The 13,519-nt window shown below is 35.0% G+C and overlaps 2 protein-coding genes across 2 annotated transcripts; both read left to right on the plus strand.

Annotated features, from left to right (window-relative positions):
* Positions 1-4,727: 4,727 nt before the first annotated feature.
* On the plus strand, positions 4,728-5,708 carry GCK72_012613 (uncharacterized protein; the record flags this gene model as incomplete). Its single annotated transcript, XM_003088074.2, has 2 exons — positions 4,728-4,880; positions 5,421-5,708. 2 exons carry the CDS (start codon positions 4,728-4,730, stop codon positions 5,706-5,708), a joined length of 441 nt encoding a protein of 146 aa, XP_003088122.2.
* A 4,474-nt stretch (positions 5,709-10,182) lies between these two features.
* GCK72_012614 (uncharacterized protein) lies at positions 10,183-10,646 on the plus strand (the record flags this gene model as incomplete). The annotated part of the gene is made up of 2 exons (XM_053729250.1): positions 10,183-10,239; positions 10,341-10,646. 2 exons carry the CDS (start codon positions 10,183-10,185, stop codon positions 10,644-10,646), a joined length of 363 nt encoding a protein of 120 aa, XP_053584022.1.
* Between the last annotated feature and the right edge of the window lie 2,873 nt (positions 10,647-13,519).

Here is a 13,519-nt window from a genome sequence, read left to right on the forward strand (position 1 = left end):
ATCTGTACCCATCTTTGCACGACAATTTTACTTTTTCTATTTATTCCTAAAAAGTGTTCTCCCATTTATCTATATTCTCTTTTTCGATAATTCCGTTTCCCACTGATTGTCTTTCCCATTCCAAATCTTTTCCTTATCTCACTGCTTTTTTCTAGTTATTCAATACTGGGCTTTAGTCCCTAACTATGGATTTTCCCCTCAATTCTTATTTTTTAAAGCCAAACATTTTTTCTCTTTCAAAACATGCTTTGCTTCTTTGTCTAATGTTTTTTCTTGATATTTGATGAATCCATCTTGTTTTTATTATGACTAAAACTTCTTCTAAATATTTCAGTATCAAAGAATTTCAGTTTCACTAAAAACAAGTCGATCAAATTACATTGCTGAATAAACAGATAAAAACAAAGAGAATACTGTAAGTAGATAAAAACAAAGAGAATACTGTAAGTGAAATTTTTGAAATAGGTATTTTATTTGTACATAGAAAACTGTATTCGACAATATCAGAAAAGCTCATTTTCTGGAAACAAGTTTTTCAGAGTCGACGACTACAGAATGCAATTTTAATTATGATTTTCCAGATTTTTAGGCAACTAAACGAAATTACTTGGTCTTACAGATGTATCGGTATTTAAAATAAAATGACATTTTTTAAATAACGTGAAACAGGTTTAATTGGAACGAATGTTTTATTGTCCGCAGATTTACTTCAGTCCATTTTGTTCCCTTATTCTGATTGATTGAATCCATTGACGAACTTTTTAAAATGAATTCTTTTGCTCTCTCATAAGTTTCCAACCCTATCTGTAAGCAAAGTGTTATTTTTATCAGGCTGAATAAATCATGTAACATGCTCTTCCTGTTTCAATATCTAAATTTTGGAAGCGATATGTGGTTTGATTGATTCTACGTAATACCATCATCTAAACAAAGTTAAAACAGTGTTGAAACAACAGTTAAGACATTGAGAAGTGGCTGTGCCAGATATTGGATTTGTACAAAAACTACATAACAAATTGCAATTGCATTCATGTACATTTTTTTCTGATGCTGACTTCAAAATACGAAAATTATCTGTTCCTGGTCTTTCACAGTAGGTCCTATTTTATTTTTCCGTGTTTTTCGTGTGTAATGTGTATAAAAGAAAGGAGGACCGGGCGTAAAACATTAAAAATTTTGAAAACAAGAATTTCAATTTATTACTTTTAATGTTATCCTTTGTTGGATCGTGAGACTGTCAAGTGAGTTGTTAGGGTTAAGGATTTCATTTTTAAATTTTCGCCTGATTTTTCTAATATCAATTCTGGACTGAATCATTGCATAATTCCCAGGTAACCATGAACGTGAAAAGTAATGTTCACTCTATTCTTGATCCGTTTGATGAAAGTGACTTGGTAACTCAGTGTACTATGACAAACATAACACTTCGTTTTCAGATACTGATTCCCGATTTTGAGACAGCATTCATTTTAAAGAATGCCACGACATCCATCAACGGAACAAATAATTTGCCAGCTATTGTTTTTTTTATTGATAACAGTGGCTCAGCAACTCAGTGTATTATTATAAACAAAACACTTCTTTGCTTTCAGATAAAGGTTCCCTGTTTTGAGATTACAAGAAAATTCATTTTGGAGAGTCTGAGTCTGCCAGTTGATACAACCAATTAAAAGTGAATTTGTCGGCAATAAAACATTTGCTTCGCTCCAATTAAACCTGTTCCATGTTAATTCAATAAAATGTCATTATTGTTTCGAATACCAATATATACGTTCAAGACCCAACAAATTTTTTTTAATTGCACAAAAATCTGGAAAATTACAATAACAATTGCACTCTGTAGTTGTCTACTCTGATGAGAAAAAAAATTACCTGGATTACTGGAAAAACGATTTCCCAGAAAATGAGCCTTGTTGATATTGTCGAATACGGTTTCACTTCCTTTTAGTTTATCACAAGTTCCCAAGAAAAATTCATCAAAATATTGGATATTCCCGCGTTTCACTCTGGGTCATATCCATTATATGCAAACGATATTATACCGCAGGAAACTAAATAGATAATTATAGAAAAAAAAACATTTACTAACATAAGATGCGAGCTGCCAACAACCCAATTTTTCTGTTTCTTGAATCCAACTTCCATGTAAGTTGAAAAAATCTTGTATTGAGCAGACGTTTCCATGTGGACTTCTTTTTTTTGATTAGTGAGTTTAATTGATTGTTTCAGATATGTATGTAACTATGGATTCTGTGTGCTGACGTTAGAGGGAAGGTGAACCCCGTCAGACTTAGAATGCGAGAATAACAATAGAGGAAAGGTGTGACAGATTTATTCAATAGTGTTAAAGGGCCAGGAGGATACTTTAGGTGTCTTGAGTTCTTCGGGAGCCGGAGCATAGGTGGAGTAGTTGTCGGAGACGCGGATGAGGCGTCGATTGATGGAGCTTCCAGCAGTTGAATGTCCCGTAGAGCGAGAGAGTGTTGAACAAGAGTAGAGTAGAGTTTCCCGTTGATTCCGTTTCCTTATATGCAGCGAATCGAGGGCGATCGTTATCTTGGGGTCGGCACAATCAGAGGTCAGGGCACGCAAGAAATACTATGTTTGTGGAGCATCGGTGGTTCAATGGTAGAATGCTCGCCTGCCACGCGGGCGGCCGGGGTTCGATTCCCCGTCGATGCACCATGTAATGACACGCTTGAGGAACGGTGGGCCCGTGTCAAACTTAGTATATGAGAGTAACAGAAAGAGGAGAAAACTAACAACTTTATCATCATGAATACCAGAAAGAGTTCTCTTGCCCTTGAAGTTAGGCTTCTCCAGAGCTGCCGTAGTTGGCGGTGAAGGTGTTGGATTTGACCACGATCCAAGCTAGTAGACTTCACCCGCCGGCACTCCATGTAGAGATCCACACAGCCATTTTCCAAGGTTCCTTCGGCAGAAACGGTAGAACATCGGAGAGTGAATGATCGAGAGACGACGACTTCTGACGGCTTCCTCTTCCTTATATGCACAAAATGTAGAGCAGATCGTTATCGTAAGGTCATCAGGTTGAGTTTAGGAGAGCACGTCCAGAACAATATTGGTTTCAGTATGGTTGATCACGGTTCACGTTTCACGCAGTTGTTAGTGTTCATTTTATTATTTATTATATTTTGAGTAAATTGTGTAAGTCTGGCAATGGACCAGGCTTAATACTCAAGGTCGTGAATTAAGACCTATTAATTCCACGACATTCTGCTCCAATAATCAACAGCCAAGATTGAGAGGACGGATTTGGATTCGCACCAACTCATGAGCACATTTTACAATATACGTAGTAACTAATTTCCACGTTATCCAATTCCAGAAATGAACACACTTTGGGATCCTAATGATCTAGACCTGATGGTTTTTAGTGGTTCTAGTCTTCCAACAATAGCAGTAACTAATGAGACACACTATGGTCAGTTTTCAGATTTCAGAAACAGTGATTCTGAAGTCGTGTCCGACCAACATAATATCATCATTTTGAGTTTTAGAATCACCAGGAAATTTCGAAGAATATTTCTTTTTTTAAATATCGCTGTTTCAATGTTTCAATTTTTGTTAATGCTAATGTTTTAGATCGATTGTAGGATCTCTCATCATTACCATTCCAAATTGACCGCCTTGGTACAGTTAGAATCACACACCCTGCACATCAGATAGTCCTTCCCGTCATATTACCTTTCACGCATCCGTCCAAATAATACTCTCGCAGTCTCGCACCCTCTTTCCCTCCTCTTCCTCATATTGGACCATCTGTCCCACTGGTGTCCCTCACTCAGTTTCTGCCATTCGTCTTGCAATCGGCTGGAGACGGTCTAGAGCGCCATGGCCGTGTTCTCTTCGTCCTCCGTTATTTTTGATTCTTATTTTTCTCTACTCTGTCATTCTTTGCTATTTTTTTCCTGCAGATTTACGTTTCTTTCAGTGTTCCTTTCATCTGTGTCCCCTTATGGTCCTCTGTCTCCCGTTATGTTATTCCCACTCTCGTTTCCGTGCAATACCGTAAGCCAACTGAAAAGTAATGACTGGTTATGAAAAATCAGTTTTACTCCCCGAGCATACAGTACCGCTCAAAAGTATATTAAATTTTGCCTTTTTTAGTTGAAAACGCCCAACTTTGAGAGTGTGCCGTAGTGTGCCGTAGTAAAACTAACTGTCCCACAAAATACCTTTTTATGGTATCAAACAGAGCAAGAATAGAACTCCATTTTTGTAGTTGACAACTTTTTTGCACGGACGCTCCCTAGTAAGTTACATATCGTCAAATTAATTTCTCCATCAAATCGACCAAGTTCAGTGTGCGATTTTTGAGCTGTCGTCTAAAAATGACCATAACTGTCTAGGGAGTGTCCGTACAAAAACGTTCTCAACTACAAAAATGAAGATCTACTTTTGATCAGTATAATTTATTAAAAATTTACTTAATTTGACAATCAATATTACCATGACACACTCTCAAAGTTGGACCTTATCAACTGAAAAAACCAAAACGTAATATACTTTTGAGCGGTACTGTATGTGGCCTTTCTCTCCAACTCCGCTATTTCAAATCTCCTTGTTTTTCGGTCTATCAAGAAAATTTGTTTCTTTCTTACTCCATCTTCTGTATTTTCAAAATTTTCAACTTTTCATCTTGGTTTTTTCTCGTTTTCTAGTTTCGCACAATTAGGTTTATTCGTTTTTAGGTCTTCCTAAATATGGGACGCAAGGCATTCAAAAGCATCGGAAGCAATTCAACAGTTGCGCAGAACAAGGGAAAAAATGATATGATCCCGAAAGTCAAAACCAAAAAGGGGTCTAGCAAAGCAACTGAGCAGGAAAAGCTGATGGAGCTAGCCAAGAAGCTTATTGTGAGTTATTTTCAATGAATTCGCATTAATAAAGAGGAGGCACTGTACCGACCATAGAAAGTGCGACACTTGCATGTTTCTAGAATAAATGGGTGTACTTTGAGAATGTGTCCCGTATAACGGATAGTCCGATTTCATTAAGTGTTTGTGGGTTTTATTGATCAAATATGCAGCTTTATTTTTATTGTTGAAAACTTTTTCGTACAATCCCTTCTTGGTGATTTAAAGGCGATCGAGATAAGGATCTCTGAAAATAGTTGGATTTTAAGACTAAACAACTTTGCTGGTCTATAACTCTCCAAGGAAAGCCTGTACAAAAAAAAACTGTCAATTACAAAAATTAAGCTCTCTTTTTGATTATCAAAACCAATAAACAGTTGACACCAGGGAATAATCCGTGACCTTGGTGCGCACTCTAAAAATATACCATTTTTCATTGAAACTACTTGTGCGTGTGTCGCAAGTTTTTATTGCCAGAACCGTGATCAGTCTATCTCAACAGTTTTGAAACCACAAAAATTAACAAGACTGTGTTTCCAGATCAGTCACCCCGAATTCACGCTCGAACAAGCATTTTCGATTGAAACGAAAAGACAAGCTGCGAGGAAGAAGAGAGAGGACGAACCTAAGATTGATGCTTCGATCCATTTGAGGATTGATGAGGAGATGGAGGTTTTTTTGATGGAAAACTACATTGATGAAGATCAAAAAGAAAATTTGATAGCTCCAGAGGAAGATCCTCAAGCACGGATTTTTTTCAAGTTCAATCAAATGGATATCAGCGGCGAAGATGGTCCTCAAGACGAAGCTAGGTCAATTAATCAATAAATCGGGGAGAATATCTTACCGTCATTTAATTGTTTATCTATTTCCCGGTTTTTTTCTAATTCATTCCCCGTTTTTCTCTTTTTTTTCTAAACACTTCTGATAGTGACCCAGAGCACTCCGTAGCTAATAGATAGTAGTGTTTAAGTTTTTCCCTCTTATGTAGTATTTTTAGACATTTGTTGGTTTATTCCTGTTTTTCACTTGGTTTTGTCATTTCTCCTAGACTCAATTGTTAGATTGTCTCCTTGGCTAGGAATTTCTCATACTTTTGTGTCTCGGGTTTTGTATCGTATTTCATAGCATCCATATATTTTGAGGACACGTCTTTGATCTAAGCCCTAAGACTTGTAAGTTTGTTTCAATACAATTTCAAATATTCAATTCGGTGTTTCAGGTGGGCTACAAGAGACCGATCTACAACTTCCATCAGTTTATAACATCAGTTTTACAATTTTGCAGTATTCTTATGTTGAAGTTCTATTATTTCACTCCTTCTTTTCATGCCAAGTTATGTTTCTTTTACATTTGACTCCCCTTTTTACTCGGTTGTGGTTCCAAAGTTCGTTTTGAATTATTTTTTAGCATTCATGTTTGGTTGTTCTAACTATCCAAATTCTATTTTACTTTTTATTATCTGATTTCTAGTTGAGAACACGTTTTGTTTCTTCTTAAACTTAATGTTTCCGATTGAAATTATAAGAACATGTCTTAACAGTTCAATTTGATATTTCGACAATTGATTTAACTATAGTTTGTGTTTTGCGGTCAATGACAACAAATTATTCACTTCGCAATCATCTTTTAAACACATAAATTGCATTTCTAGTTCAACCGATTTCTCTGAATCGGAACTTTAGTTTTTTAATCTCAACGCAGTCAGTGCTCAATTGTCTACAGTATGATCAGTTTGGCTGCTATTAAAGCAAATACTTTCACTTCTTTCACATTTTGGATAATGAGTTCGACTGTCTTTTTGGTTTTTTTTGTAGTCTGACCTCGCTTGTTAATTATTCGTACCAAACTTTCATTTTCGAGAACACTGATTAGTTTTTCACTGTTTCCTGTTGTGCACTTGAATTTTTACTACCAGTTTTTTTTCAATTTTTTCTTTATCTCCTCACAGAACATTATCAATTCTAAACCGCAGAGATGAAAGGTATTCGAATATACATATAGTCGGGTACGTTAGTGAGGCAATTGGGATGATGACAATCCTTGCTGAAATCAATGGTCGTATTCTTCTGATGAACACTTCAACTCTACGGCGTCTTGCCCTCTTTCACTTCCTAATGATATCTTGTTGTGAAGTCAGCAACACTAACATTTTCTTCTACATACTGTTTCACACATTTCAAAAATAGACAATTTTTACGTTGACTTATTGGATCTTCCATGATGTTAGTCAAACTCCCCGATTTTTTCTAAGTATATAACCGAGATAACGGACAGAGGGCGTGGCTTATTTTGAGCTCGGGAACTTAGGTCCACAAACACCGAATATCAAGAAAGTTTGTTTTGACAATTAGAATTGTGGTAAAAATTGTCAACACCAAGGAAATGAAGAAAAATAACCGCTGTGAAAGGGTCATCAGAATTGCACAAGTGCTAAAAAATTTATAAATCAAGCGGAACCGCAATTTCTTTCTTATGTGGCAAAAATAAACTGATGCCAGTTTTTTCTGAAATTAAGTTACAGTTTCAAAGGCATTATTTATTCTGGTTGAATGTCCGCATTGACTGATAGAATACCTAAAAAATTGAAGCATTTCTTTTTTACCAGAAAGCTGATTCAGATTTGAGTTTTTTTGAGCAAGCTTTGAAAAACAAAAAGGAACGCTGAGATGTCAAAAGCGAAAATCAAAGAATTCAATAAGAAAACAGTTGAGATCCTCACTCATCATGGTTTAACTTCAAAATGAAACAGATACTTGTTAATCATCTTAAAAATTGTTCGACTAACTGTAAGAAAAAAAAATTGAGCTACTACGGCTCAGTCACCACAGCTCAGCTGATAGTGTGTTTCTTCATATCCACATCTCATGTTCTCATAATAAAAGATCATCGTTTGGTTTGCTGCACTATGTAGATTTACAATTTATCACAGTTTTGCAGTTGTAGTTGTGCAGTCTTTCAGCATTCAGATAAACCGTATCCTTCAGGTATCGTAGCCATATTTCCCAGTAGTTCAGTGTACTCCTTTTTCAGAGTGTTCATATACATTTTTACCGAACGAATGTACTGCTCCAGTGTCCATATTCTCATTTTACTACTCTTTATAACCTTTTACTCCGTTCGTTCCCAACTTCCAAATTGATTATAATATATTTTGTTTCAGTTTCAGACTGTTTTCAATTTCGGAGTCTAATATGTTTCTGTATTAATAAAAAATTATTTTTGTCTGTCTAACACTTATCTATCTAAATATTTCCCCATTTCTTTTCTAAAGCTGATCATGATTTTTACTTTGTATAAAAAATGCACTTTTTTGTCTGTTTATTCAAACTTTGAAATATATCAACTATATGATCTCATACATACAAGATTGATACTGACTTATAATTGTTCTCTACCAAATAATGCTGAAACACAAAAAAAGTTTCAAAGGTTTTCGACATACATAATAATTTGAAATCACTATAAAATGTCGAACGGTGTATGTTCCTGTGTAACAGATACTCTGGTAGAAATCAAATACAGATAGCTGTTCAGAAAGATTATTCTGTTACAAAATTCAAAGATTTATTGAATTGCTTCAACCTAATAATTGACGTGTTTGGAGTGCATTTGGACTTCGGAGACTAAAAATGTCTTTTTAAGTAGAAAAAGACAACTAGTGACAGAGGTTAACACCGGTGATTTTCATTAGCGGTTAGGCCTTAAAGTACATTTCATTTTTTCGTATGGTTCCTACTAACACTTACTTAAAATAGTAGTTGACTTTCTCTGTTTCTGCGAAACAGTAAGTACCAATTCTGAGAAAGTGGTCAATTCTTGTAAAGTTGGTAAATCAAACCTTGAGCTTTATTTTCATTATCGTAATTTTTTTTGTGCCGCCCCTTTCTGAAAAGTTATACATATTCCAGCAAAATGAAAAAGAGGGATGTTTCCGTTGGTGGACTGTAACTTTTCAGGGTAATCTCGTACAAAAACTTGTCAAATACAAAAACAAAAAACCACAACTTTAACCAAAATTTACATTTCGGGATAAGAATTGACACCGAGACACGCTCGTGAAATTGACACTGTTTCAATGAAGCAGTAGAAAGAAGTAACATCTCGATCGGTACTCTCAAAGCCAAACATTTCATGGGACCACCAACAGACATTACCCTAACTGTCTCACACTCTCTTCGTGGGGGAAACGCGTTCCGCCGCACAACGGTTGGCACGGTTCTAAAAACGACTGGTCCTGTGGGAAGTTCTCTCAACTGTAGGGTAAAAGGTCTGCGGATGTTCATTCTCTTTCGTGTTGTTTTGACCAGTAGTCTCTCATTTTCTAGTGCTCCTTAGATGGATTAATGGTCTGTCTCCAAGAAATAAAGGAAAATCAATTTTTGGGTTTTTGGTTCTAAAAGTTATCCAAGTATCTTTCGGGATTTTCGTTTTCAATGTGTAATCAGCGGATACAACGTTTCACTTTAAACGAGTCAGACATGCAACCCATTCTTTCCATTACCGTTTCGCAACCAATTCACTATTATTCAAATAATAAGTCGTCGAAAACTCTTTCATAATATCCATTTCTGGGTTACACATTCAAGTGATGAACTTTTATTGTATGGATCAATTTTTAACACGGATTAATCGTTTGTTGGTTTTTGAGCTAATCTTAAAACGGATATATGTAACGAAAATATTTCTTTGTCTTTTGTAGTTATATTTTTTTGGAAAATTTTTCCGTTTCTGGTTCCCGCAAAATTATATTATTATCTAGAATTTCATTCGGTACAGGTTCTAAGTAGAAGTGCAATACCAAAAGAAACCAAATTGGTGTGCGGCCAATGAATGTTACTTTCCACAAGATGAAATGATAGTTTTTATTTTTGCTTATCACCAAACTTCACATTTGATCTGTTTCATGATTGTCATAACAAAATTTGGGGTTTCATAACTTTTGTTTCATACGTCTTACTATTATCTTTAGAAATTTCAAAACTTTTTTGTAAAATTCTTCTGGAACACAGTGGTCATTATGAAATCTGATTCAACACAGTCTTATTGGAGAATAATAGTTTACCTACGAATGATAATCCGATTTCCACAGACTTGTTCACAATTTGCTCACATTAGTTTTCTTTTCATTTTCCCTTATTCTTCAATAACAAAACCGTTATCTTTTCAGACGAATCCACTGCTCATAATGGCGCGTCATTCAAATGTCAAGAAGATTGGGAAAAATAGTTTGAAAAAAAGAGAAGCCAGAGAAAGCAAGGTGAGAAATAGCGGCCAACAAGGATCGAAAAGTGAATTTTCGATGGGAAAGGAATCAGAAAGTCATAAGAAATTGGTGAAACTGGCCGAGCAACTTGTGGTTCGTTTTTATAATTATCTAGAATCAAAATCTCAGAACTCGCTGCCAACTTCTGTCTTATCAGAAACAGTAACTTTATGAACTAGTCACCTGTTTTTCAGAAGTCGCATCACGAAATATCACTCGAAAGGGCAATCCAGATCGAGTCGCAACGGCAGGACGCCAAGAAGAAGCGTGATGAAGATGGTACTGTTGTTGTGTGGGACACAATGACCATAGAAGACGAACTCGAAGATTATTTGAAAGGATCTGAAGAAAAAGATAACTGGACTGTTCACGAAATGGATGAATGTGTGGTGGCAGTGAGGGAGCTGGAAATTTCAGATGAGAAGGAGAATATGAATGTTGATTTGGAGAAACGACAACAGAAACTGAGGAATTTCAATTCTAGCAACAAGAAAGAATGAATTCAATGTTGTCAGTTCAATCTCCTTCCCCAGTCGCTTCTCCCATCTTGCCAACTAGCTCCCATATGTTTCCTCCCAATCCCTCTCCAACATATTATACTTTACACCTTGTTGATAACTCAAATCCCTGAGTGATATATTTATTGCTATTTGTCACATTGGGTTCCTTATCATTATTAGATTTTCGTAAACGTTTTCATTCGGTTAAAATTTACCAGCAAATGTTTCCAGAAATTCTAACATAATCCCGGTTGCTTTTTCTGTTAAATTTCACAAAAACACTTTTTCTTTATGTCAGTTGTATTACTTATGTCAAATGATATTTCTCAATTGTCCACTGATAGATGTGAACTTAGTAGAAGCATGCTTATTCTTATTTTTAGTAATCATTTCACTTTTATTCCTATCCGATCTCACAACAACTTTTTCATGTTTCCTTGAACTTATTTCTTTCTTCCATTTCTATTTTGCTCTTGATATGATTGTTACAGCTAGAGAATCAGAACATGTTATGTATGGTTCTTAGTATGAATCGTCAATAGATTTTTTCAACATGGAAACGACAACTTTTTTTTTCGAACATGGAACTTTTTTTTTTCAACATGGAAACGACAACAGGCGTACTGTTTCAGTTACGTATGAAAGCTAAAATCAAATTTTTATCCAGATTGCGATATCCACGATTGATATCTCTGAAAGTGGCAACCTAAATAGATGTTTTGGAAGTAAAATTTACTGTTCCGGAGATCCGATGAATTCACTATTATCGGGATCTAAAGTACTAGGATATATTCTGAAGTTCGTTTACAACAAGTGTAAGGATGCGGATTCTCAAATTGAATAAATCAAAAAGTACCCAGAAGTATTGTAAAGTTTCCGAGAAAGTAACTGGACTAATTAAAAATTCTATACGATTGATTTTACGCATTCCTAGATTCCTAAACATTTGTCTCGCCTTCGGTAGATCATCTCTGTTCATTTACGTGTTCCCTTTCTCCCGAACGTCATCGTAGGTTGTCCAAGGCGGCGGTCGCTAGCCAGTGAACGCGAGTTCGATTTTGGTGCTAGCCTTTCTCTGTCTCATTTTTTAAAATTGCAGACATGGCATTAAATAAAGTAGTTTGAAATAGAAAATAGTATCCTTTTGAAACAGTATCTGTACAAGACAAACTTAAGTCTTGAATTTTTGTTTTTGGTTCTGTTTCGAAATTATACCTCACCTCATATATCAAAGTACTCTCTTTCAGGCCACTTTTTCAGGCTAAAAGAAAATGAAAAAATATGAGAACGCCTTTTGAAAAAAAACTGTTTATTCAAAGTTCCATAAATAACGAACTTTATTTTTGAATGTTGCTAAAGGAACTGACAATCTAATAAACAATGAAGATTGTGGTGACAAGAAAGAAATAACGACATGAAGCTAGAAAGAAACGATAAGAGCTTCTAATCAATGCTTCAAATCATTGATAAGAAAGTGAAAACATTCATTACGGTAACCTATAAAAAACAAATTCAAAAATGAAAACTGATATTTAGATCATACCAAAGAATATAGCCTATAAATTTCTTGAAGCAAGGGCACCTGAAATCAAGGAATGACTCTTCACAATAGAATCTAAAATTTGGAAAAATAACAAAAATTCAAAAGTATAATTGATGCATTTTGCCATGCAGGTCTTCACAATACTTGTGAAAGAGTAAATTATTTAAACTTGGCATACTTCCTAGCTTCATTCTTTTACTTTCCCACTGTTTCATATTTGGAAAATGTTTTTCTCCGTGCTCAGTTTTTCTAGAAGGTCATCGATATGTTTGCTTCGTAGTGGTGTAGTCTTTCAACATTCAAACGAAGGTATCGTATCATTACTTCCCAGTAGTTACAGTATATTGTCTTTTCAGAGTGCTCATATATTATTTTACCGAAAGAATGTACATATTGCTCAGTACGATCTTCTCATATTACTAATTTTTATAATCTTGTACTTCGCTGATTATCTAATTTCCAATAGATTTTTTTTTATATATTGTTTCAGTTTCAGATCGTCGACTAATTAAGACGGTACTTCATTTTCTTGGTTTTCTTTTGTTCAGTTAATTCCCGAGCCTCTTTTTGCTGTTTCTCTTATCGCTGACTTTCCCTAGATTTCTTAATTTCCAGTTGTTCAAACTGATATTTCAGAGATAAATCAGGTTCTGTAATGTAGGGCTGTTAAAACGGGCGTTGAAATGAACTTGCTTTTCTTGTAATTAGCGTAAAAATAAGCGGCCCGGTCCGACAATTGCCGTAAATAACATCCCTACTGTAAAACCACAGATCACATCCCAAATCATTCAAATTTAGAACTGTCGAAGTTTTGTTAGTTTTTCTTCTAGTACACTTAATATAAAACAGGAATCCATGCTTCTGAACGCTAAACGTTTGTAAATTAAATTTTTCACTTAAAGAGCTCAGACTAATGTCACAACGTAAAGGTTCTGAAGTAGTCTTATTGAAAACGAAACAATTGTTAATTGTTAGTAAATTATTCAAGAATCAGATTTTTTGCATTTAAATTACTTTCTCATCTATTTGAAGAATCAATGCTGGCTCTCCAATAGTTGTCCTTAACAAGAATAACTGTGACAGTATTTTTTGTTTCTATTTTTTCATTTTTATAAAAAATAAACATCCTTTTCTGTGTTTGCAATAAAAAGTTTTTGTGCTAGCTGTAAAATGAATATAAATGACTTATAACCGTTTTCTTTAAAATAATGCTGAAACACAAAAATAGTGTCAATAGTTTTTTGACCTACATAATAACTTGAAAATTCTATAAAATGTTTTTTTCGGTTTCAAATTAGTCATAATGACTTGAAGTTTCTGTTCCAATGTT

The sequence above is a fragment of the Caenorhabditis remanei genome, chromosome IV (assembly GCF_010183535.1).
Source record: "Caenorhabditis remanei strain PX506 chromosome IV, whole genome shotgun sequence".
Classification (NCBI taxonomy): Eukaryota; Metazoa; Nematoda; class Chromadorea; order Rhabditida; family Rhabditidae; genus Caenorhabditis; species Caenorhabditis remanei.